General features: G+C 34.5%; 1 protein-coding gene and 1 pseudogene across 2 annotated transcripts; both read left to right on the forward strand.

Annotated features, from left to right (window-relative positions):
• The first annotated feature begins 514 nt into the window (after window positions 1–514).
• On the forward strand, window positions 515–6390 carry LOC140879616 (pentatricopeptide repeat-containing protein At1g80550, mitochondrial-like). 2 transcript variants are annotated; one of them, XM_073283409.1, is made up of 3 exons: window positions 515–662; window positions 1427–1692; window positions 4712–6390. In XM_073283409.1, exon 3 carries the CDS (start codon window positions 4957–4959, stop codon window positions 6388–6390), a length of 1434 nt encoding a protein of 477 aa, XP_073139510.1. In that variant the 5' UTR covers window positions 515–662; window positions 1427–1692; window positions 4712–4956. The 2 variants fall into 2 exon arrangements, with proteins under 2 accessions (XP_073139510.1, XP_073139511.1); XM_073283410.1 differs by having other exon boundaries at window positions 517–629.
• A 1143-nt stretch (window positions 6391–7533) lies between these two features.
• On the forward strand, window positions 7534–8563 carry LOC140879617 (metal-nicotianamine transporter YSL3-like; annotated as a pseudogene).
• The last annotated feature ends 1242 nt before the right edge of the window (window positions 8564–9805 follow it).

A 9805-nucleotide genomic window follows, 5' to 3' on the forward strand; every position in this document is an offset into this window, starting at 1 on the left:
TCCCTCCCCAAAAAATATCGACCGCCTGCTCTGCTTAGGAATGTAAATGAGCCGAACAATTCGCGAGCTGTTCGGGTCTCGGCTCGTTAAAAGCTCGTTCGAGCTTGTTTAATGAGGCTCGTTAAGGCAAACGAACCAAGCTCGAGCTTTACAATATTCGGCTCGTTAGCTCGTGAAGATGCTCGTGAACAGACTCATTAGTTCGTGAACAAGCTCGTTAACAAGCTCGTATGTCATCTCTTAGATGAAAAAATAATAGTATTGATATTTAATTTATAAATTTACAATTTACTTATGAAAAATATTAAAAAATCTATAAAAATTAATTTATTAGAATAAAATTACAATTTTTATTAATAATATTATATTTTTTTAAATATATAATTTAGTTTTTAATTAATTTAATAAATATTTAAATTTATAGTTTAAATATATTAAGCTCAATTAAATTCGATAAATGCGCAAATAAACCGGTGAAAGATGAATATATTCGTTAAAGGTCATGGGAGAACATTCAAAAGGTGCTCTGCTCGAGTTGTTTACATGCCGCTGCTCCGCTCCGCTCCCCTCTTGTGATCTGAAGCTGAATCCTTCCGACACCACATCCGCGGATTTTCCCTTCATCCACTGTAATTGCTGTCTCTCAAATCCTAAATTCCTTGGTATGTGCGCGATTTTTCATGTAGTGTTGGGAATTCAAGTGCATATACACATCTATTAATCAATTGAAATGGGTCGTTTTTTAATTTCTATTAAGCGAACTGTTTTTGGATCGAAATTGTTGTTTTCCTGGATTTTTTTTATATGAATTTGCTCAAGCTGTGTTGAAATATTTTCCCCATTTTGGCATCAATTTTTCCAATTGTCGATTTGCTGGAGAATGAGCTGGTGTCATAGAAATACGCGTCGTTGCAACAGCTTGGAGCAGTGGCAATGGAAAAGGGTGATGTGTGGCGTAGTTGAGCGGCTAGCTATTGTTACATAGCAGGGGCATCAAACTTCGCTTGATGCTGAGTTGGGATAGTTAATTTTTTTAAATACTGTCCATTAAACTGGGAATTATTTTCGTTCTTTATGGAGAAAGAAATATCCTCTTCACCAGATCTCCATTGGTGATGGATATCATGAGCTTGTAAACCTTTTTTTTTTTAATTTAAAAAAAGAGGAAAAGAAAATTTTTGTTTCTTAATCTCCTGAAAAACAAATGGATTTTTCCATTGGATTATAGGCTTGATTGGTTGAGCTCGCTAGTTAGCTACATTGTGCCATGAAGACAAACATTAAAATGCTTTTATTAGACTTCATATTTATTTATTTTTTCCTATGAAAAAGCTGTTATTGTTATTGTGTTTTTACTGTGGATTGTTATTTACTTGGTTGAGGTTGCTGCTTAGCTTGACTTGTTTTATCCTTTCTCTTTGATTAGGGTTTTGACAAGTTCTTTACGTGGATGCTAAGATGGAGTTGTAAGAAGTGCAGTATAAATGCATTTTGGTGAGTAGTTTGGGGGATCGGTTGTGAGGAGGGGTGATACAAAATGAGTTGTTTCATCGAGCTCTGATAGTTCACCAGAAGAGCAGAGCAATGGGGAGAAAAGTCGTTCGATGTTGTACCTAAACGTGTATGATCTCACCCCTATGAACAACTACCTCTATTGGTTTGGCATCGGAATCTTTCATTCTGATATTGAAGGTATATTCTATACTTCATATTTTCATTCAATGGTTGACTACTTGAGAATTCGCCATATCTCTGTGTCAGAGTCAGCTCTCTCTCTCTATATATATATACTGTTTTGATTCTCTATTGAACTTTAGTGAGAGCTTATTTTCACATTTGGTGACTGATGCAGGGGTGGAAGCACATTGTTTTTCACCCTTAGCTGTAGTTTGAGTTTCTTTAGTTGGATTTATTGTTACACTGATAGTGGCTCTGTGTTAGTGGCAGAGATATGATTCTGGTATCATGGTTGACCATGATGGAGCCTGAAAGCATGCATTGAGTGATAAATATTAAAACCCTACCTCCATACATAGCATACCCTTTCAATCCTACACATTCGATTTCACTTTTGTTACATAATTCTCAACTAGAAAATAAATTATTTTCCTCCATCAGTTGTGGTCGTAATTCAAAGAATGCTACCAATTTCAGAAAAGTGTTCCAATCACTGTAGCTCTGTTACTATCTCAATCCATGCTCCAAAAAATGAAAACGATTGCAAAATTAATATAAAGGAAGAAAACTCAACACGATTATTTCAAACCAGTAAGAATGTTTACAAGATAAAGTAGAATAATTTTCATAATAGAATAATTCTCTCTCGCTCGCAATGTTTGCACCTCCCTGAAATTGTCGGCTGCAAAATAACTAAGTTCCCTCATTTGTCCTCTCTATTATGCATACACAACCGACTAGGACGCCCTAAGCCCAAGTTGTAACATTCCCCCCATCCCAAGATTTTGCCTCGTCTTCAAGGTTATATGTTGGAAATTGGTACTTGATACGTGCTTCCTTTTCCCACATAACGTCATCTGCCGATATTTCCTTTCATTTCACCAACATCTGCACAAGTAGTCTGTCTGTTTCACCCACTAGCCTTCCTAAGATTCATTCCATAATATAACATGGTTTTAGCTCTATTTCTTAGTTTTAACTCCTTTGGCAATAATATCTACTACACTTCTTTGAGCCCTCTTCATGTCTTAAGGCACTTTTTGGCTGATTATGGAATTGATCTCTGCTTCCTCTTCTCCATTTTAGTTCAAAAGATATATATAATTTATTGGTTAGTGACATTCAACTATTATTTGAATTAGTTGAACACAATATTGGTGTGCATATAGGTTTTAACTATATTATAATTTTTAAACAAAACTATATAAAATTTTGTTTCCATGCACATTTTTCAAATTAGTTTGTTGTTGATTTATGATAATTTATTATGATCCAAATTAAATATAATATATGTTATATCTTTTGCAATTAATTTATGAGTTGTCCACTTTTCGTTTAAGGAAAAGACGAGAATTTAATTATACCATAATGCATGAATCTTTATTATATTAGTGGGCAAGCAAGAAAATGATGGTAATATAAAGAAGTGGTACGGGTATATTGGTTGGTACAAGGTAAAACACAATTAATCCTACAACTAAAACTCCTACAATTCTAAGCAACTTAGATAAGTCCCCAGTATCTATCAATATCACAGTTTGACACTCTTCTCAAATTCCTTAATCATTGCTTGTTTGGACTCAAACATGCTTGGATCGTATCTGTTGAAGATCAAGTCATTGATATGCAAACAAAGAATCAAGAGATCTCTATCCTTGTTCTTGATGTAAATAACAGGCCATATAATGAATAATTTCTCTTGGAAGTACTTGTCTATTCGGCTACTTCATGCCCTTCATGCTTGGTTCACCCAGTATAGGGCCCCTTTCAGCTTCAGAATCTTGTCTTCTTGTTCATTTACTTTGTAACCTGGTGGTTGCTGAATATGGACTTCTCCTTCGAGGATTTCATTTGTGAAGACGGATTTTACATCTATTTGGTGTATTCTCCTTTTATTTTGAGCTGCCAAATAAATCATCAGTATAATAGTTCTAATAGAGCGATGCGAGCAAATATATCATGATAGTGTCATCTTCTTCGACATCCCCTTGGAATGACTCTCGATGCCCATCTCTTAATTAATCCTACCCAAAATCCCTTGTGTCCTCTAACTTCAAACCATATTTTCTGCCAAAATTTTTGAAAATAAATCATGACTAGCTCTGTGTCTATCATAACACACAGTGTTCTAAAAATCGGCCTAGGCGCTAGGCGCCGGCTGACCGCACCGAAAAAGTGCTAGTCGGTCAGCCTAAGCGCCTATGTGGACTTAGGCGGCCCTAGGTGGGCTCTAGGCGCCCTAGGCGGAAATGAAATTTTTTTTTGGGCTTTTAAATCATAAGCCCTGTAAAAAACTGACAGAAAAATTTTATTACCTTTCCACGAATACCCTTTCAACGCCGTTTCCAAAGAAAAGAAAAGAAAAGAAAAGAAAAGAAAAATATGGAGAATAATAAGTAGAGAAGTTTATGGAGAAGAAGTAGAGTAAATTTGTAAAATTTTATTAGTTATGCAATTTTTAACTCATTTTAAATTTGATGTTATCGTGTTGGAGTTATAATATCTAATTTATTATGTTATACAGAGGAATTCGCCTAGCGGCGCCTAGTCCCCGCCTAGGCGCTGGTTTGGCGCCCAACTAGCGCCTAACGAATTTTAGAACCTTGATAATTCCCCTCTTAATTCCTCTTTCTAATAAGGGCTGATTAGCTCTTCCACCTTATTCGAACTTGAGGTGATTTGAGTGAGCTCATTGGCCTCTCATTTCTCTCCCCTTTGCGCATTTATGGAGGACACATCCGCCAAATCCTCTATGAGTTAGGTTGCTGTACTTACAGTAGGTACGGAAAAATGTCTGTTTGTCTTTGAAAGGAAAATTGGATTTTCAAACTGTAATTAGGCAATGAAATTCTATGGAATGAGCTAATTTTCTAAAGAATACTTTAGAGATTACATTGCTAATGAGTTGATTTTTGCAGATTTGTGTGAGATCTGGCTTTCGTGGATAGCTCTCATGTTGAATAATTATTTGTATTTATATTTTTGCACTTTCAATTTTCATTTTCCTCAATTAAGTGTTGATGTGGCTTTTCAGGTGATTCAGCAGGAACATCACAATTAGTGGGCTGGTGATTTTATTTATATGCCCAAAGTTGGTTGTTGGATTTTGATTTCCATGGTCTTAGCATTTCAGATATTTTTGGACCCTATTTGCCGATATATTAGGGGAAATTATGCCAAACATTAAAGGGCCAATTTAAATTCAAGTTTGGTGTTTCCAAATAAAAAATTTAATTTTGGTCCAAACAACGGTGAAGTCTTTGGTAATTTGAAAGTATCATGCTCTTTTCAATCCCCTCCAAAATCCAATATTTATACCTACCTCTCTCTTTTCTTCCTTCCCACCTTCATATTCTTGTGTTTTACCGCAATTTCCTCACCAAGGTACCACCATTTCCTCCGAACCCTATTACAAACTCCAGTGAAAAGCACCCTAAATCAAATCTTTTTTACTGTCCGACAACAGCCCCCATCAAGCATTCAGATTTTCCGCCCACGACCGTTCTTGAAACCCTCACTTGTTATGATAATGACTGGAAGCTCGCACTGGAGTTTTTTGATTGGGTTGAAATGAATCGCGGTTTCCATCACACCATTCAAACCTTCAACAAGATCATTGACATTCTTGCCAAGGTTTTTGAGTTTGATATTGCTTGGAGAATGATAGAAAGAATGCGGAAGAACCAATGTACGCTTCCCGATCATATTACATTTCGTATAATGTTTAAGCGTTATGTTGCTGCCCATCTTGTTAAAGAAGCAATTGATACGTTTGATAAGTTGGTAGAATATAATTTGAGGGATGAAACCTCATTCTCAAATTTGATTGATGCTTTGTGTGAGTACAAACATGTGATAGAAGCTGAGGACCTGTGCTTAAAAAATACAAGGGATGGCAATTGTGATTGCTTGTTTGGTTTCAATGTTGAAAGTACCAAAATATGTAACATGATTTTACGGGGATGGTTTAAAATGCAATGGTGGAGAAAATGTAAGGAGTTTTGGGAGGAGATGGATAGGAGGGGTGTTCCAAAGGATTTGTATTCGTATTCGATATACATGGATATCCAATGCAAGAGCGGTAAGCCATGGAAAGCAGTTAAGTTGTACAAGGAGATGAAGACGAAGAGAATTCACTTGGATGTTGTGGCATACAACACAGTTATCCGTGCTGTTGGGATTTCTGAGGGGGTTGATATGGCAGTGAGGCTCTATAAAGAGATGGTTGAGTTAGGCTGTGAACCAAATGTCGCGACTTTTAACACAATTCTGAAACAATTGTGTGAAAATGGGAGGTATAGAGAGGCGCATAAATTGCTCAATTTGATGACTAAGAGGGGTTGTGGTCCAAACATAGTAACGTATCATTGCTTTTTTACGTGCCTTGAAAAGCCAACGGAGATTCTTAATTACTTTGATAAAATGATCGAAAGTGGGGTTAGACCAAGGATGGACACATATGTCATGCTCTTGAAGAAGTTTGGCAGATGGGGTTTCCTACGACTTGTTTTTCATGTCTGGAAGACAATGGAAGAGCATGGGCAGAGCCCAGATGCGTTTGCATATAATGCTTTAATTGATGCTTTACTGCAGAAAGGTTTGGTTGATATGGCACGCAAGTATGATGAAGAGATGTTAATGAAAGGGCTTTCAGCTAAGCCAAGAGTTGAATTGGGAACAAAACAAGAGAGTGAAGGGCTTGGTATCATATGACTTTCATGTTTCCATTTTTGAGACAAACATTTGTCCAGAAGCTCAATAATCCTGTATCTAGGTTCAGATGTTGACGTGGAGTTTATTGGTTAAAGACTTTGATATATTGGGCAATTTTATTACTAAGTTAAAGATGTCTGGCTGTGGTATTTGATAGGAAAACTTTGGCGAGTTTCAGCCAAGGATATGAAGGAGATCAAGAAATAATTTTACCTGTCTGAAAAACGGCCTCAAAGTTGCAGAGCAAATTCCATGACGAGTTCTTTTGATGCTTGATATTATTGATTTAGCTTCTGTCAGACTATGCCCCTTAGAAAGTGGACACGGGTTTGGACAAGCCTCGGCAAAGTTGGATGCGAACATATTATGGTCAGCAGTGATGATTGAATAAATTAAACTGAAGAGCAGAATTTTGAATATTCTTGGGAATTTTATGTTTCGTGTAGAAACACAGGAGAGCCCAGGCTTTGTCTCGTTTCAGAAACATTTTCATATCAGGAAAGCTTTCAGAGGTAGTCTCTTCAGTCTTTCTGGAATCACAAATATTTTCTCTGCTTCACTCATCTCTTGAAATCATAATACGTAGGGAACACTTTCTTTGCAAGTTTATGTCTCAATATACACAAATTCTTCAATCAGAGGTGATTTGAATTCTTTTGGGCAGATTTTACTTTGATTTCAGCATGACGTATGTGGGAGCTGGAATGATTTGCTCCCACCTTGTGAACTTTTCTTTGCTTCTTGGAGCTGTGCTTTCTTGGGATGTGATGTGGCCATTGATAAATAAAAAGAAAGGAATGGTTCCCTAAAAACATCAAGGAAAGTAGCATGAAGAATCTAAATGGTTATAAGGTTAGTTCACAAGAAATCTTTTATTTGATGAATGATTTATTATTCACTTGAATCTGAAAATGAAATGAAGAATTTGTGCTTTCACTCGGGTCTCATTTCTATCGCTCTTATTTTAGGTGATGGTCTCTACAATTTTCTCAAGACGCTCTTGTTTACAGTCAGAAGCATGCATGCTGCATTCAAGAAGAAGAATGTTGCTAGCAAGCTGCTAAGATTATGGTTTATTCTAAAATCCCAGGAGGGAATCTGAAGTTGTAAGAATGTTATAATTTTATTGCACTGAAATAAAATATGTTTCTTGCATCAGTTTCAGACAAGAAGGACGAACCATTGGACGGTCTAGGAAGAAATGAAGTCTTCATAAGAGAAAGCATTCCTATATGGGTAGCATGCGTCGGTTACACTCTTCTCGGTAATTTCTGTAATTGTGGTCCCAATCATGTTTCCTCAGCTCAAGTGGTACTATGTTGTTGTGGCTTATATTCTTGCACCGGCTCTGAGCTTCTGCAATGCCTATGGTGCCGGTTTAACTGACATGAATATGGCGTATAATTATGGGAAAGTGGCTCTCTTCGTTCTTGCAGCCTTAGCCGGGAAATACAATGGAGTAGTTGCAGGACTCATCGGATGCGGCATAACTAAATCCATGGTTTCCATATCCTCAGACTTGATGCATGATTTGAAAACAGGGCATCTCGCCTTAACATTCCCTCGCCTTAGTCAAGGTATTGGGACCGTCATAGGATGTGTGGTGGCTCCTCTGTCATTCTTCCTCTTTTACAAGGTCTTTGACGTGGGGAATCCCGATGGTGAATATAAAGCTCCTTATGCACTTGTATACCAAAATATAAAGCTCCTTATGCACTGCTTGCAACTCTGTTATGGGTTTTTTGCGTTTGCTGTGTTGACTAATCTGTTGAGAGATGTCATACTCGATAAGTTCGGAAAATGGAACCCTCTACCGATGGCTATGGCGGTGCCGTTTCTTGTGGGGGCTTATTTTGCTATTGATATGTGTGGGGAGTTTGGTGGTTTTTGTTTGGCGTAAGGTTGACAGTAGGAAGACTGTTTTGATGGTGCCAGCAGTGGCTTCAGGTTTGATCTACTTGCTTTGGCTAAGGTTCATCCTTCAATTTGTATGAGCTTCTTGCCTGGAAAGAGCTCATGAGATTTTAGCCAAATCGAGGAAGTGTATAGCGTAATAATTGAGATGGGAATACGGAACAATTTTGGCAATCATAGAGATTAAGATGAAATTAAATATATTTATGTCAAAAATATGAGTTTGTAATAATGCCTTATTTGACTGAAAAATATTACTCGTTCGGTCAAAATTATTAGTTTTCATAATAAAAATATTATTTTTTAAATTCAAAGATTTTATTTTGTAAAATATATGATAATTTGATTGGAAAATGTAAATTTTAATGTCAAAATATTAGTTTTTATTTAAAATATAATTTTTTATTTTTTAAAAAATAATTTGTAATATATGATTATTTAATGAAACTATTACTTTTTATGTTAAAAGTATTAGTTTTTTTGCAAAAGTATTATTTTTCAAGGAAAAAGTATTATTTTTTATTTCAAAAGTATTATTTTGTAATATATGTTTTTTATGTCAAAATATTAATTTTTATTAAAAAAATATTATTTTTTATGTCAAAAGTTTTAGTTGGTATTATATTTTTATTTGACTGAAAAATATTTAAAAAACATAGAATCAAAATTATTAATTTTCATGTAAAAAATATTAGTTTTTACAGAAAAATATTACTTTTTATTTCAAAAGTATTTTGCAAAATATATTGTCTATTGATTTAACTTAAAATTATTATTTTTTATGTCAAAAGTATTAGTTTTTACAGTTAAATTATAATTTTTTTTGTCAAAAGTATTAATTTGTATTACATTCTTATTTGATTGAAAATATTACTTTTTAGGTGACAAATTTAGTTTTAATTGAAAACATATTACTTTTTATTTAAAAGTATTACTTTGTAATATAAATTAATTTGACTTAAAAATATTATTTTTTTACGTAAAAAGTATCTGCAAAATTATTACTTTGTAATATATGATTTTTATGTGAAAAACATTAATTTTTATGAAAAAGTATTGTTATCACTTGCTAAGTATCACTTTTTATGTCAAAATGACTCAAAAGTATTACTTTTTATATCAAATATATTAATTTTCAATACAAAAAGTATTATTTTTTAAGTTAAAAGTATTACTTCGTAATATATGCTAATTTGTCTTAATAGTACTAGTTTTATACAAAAGGTATTAGTTTTCACTGCAAAAGTGTTGTTTTTTTATGTCAAAGTATTAATTAATTTTTTCATATAGTATCATTTTATGTTTCCCAGGTGTGTTAGAAGAATTTACAGTTAATACGAAGACAATTAGATAAAACATCACAAGTAAAAAAGAATATAAATGTCTCCAAAACAATAATCATTCAAATTTCTCTAGTTGGTAATGTATACAGTGATCAATAGTTAGAATGATAGCCACATGAAGACTAATCTCTATCATTATATACCATAAAAACATGAAG

The sequence above is a fragment of the Henckelia pumila genome, chromosome 2, assembly GCF_033568475.1.
Source record: "Henckelia pumila isolate YLH828 chromosome 2, ASM3356847v2, whole genome shotgun sequence".
Lineage (NCBI taxonomy): Eukaryota > Viridiplantae > Streptophyta > Magnoliopsida > Lamiales > Gesneriaceae > Henckelia > Henckelia pumila.

Excerpts from the sequence above, each read along its gene's own strand:
- LOC140879616 (XM_073283409.1), top strand. The coding sequence starts at position 4,957 with ATGCTCTTTTCAATCCCCTCCAAAATCCAATATTTATACCTACCTCTC.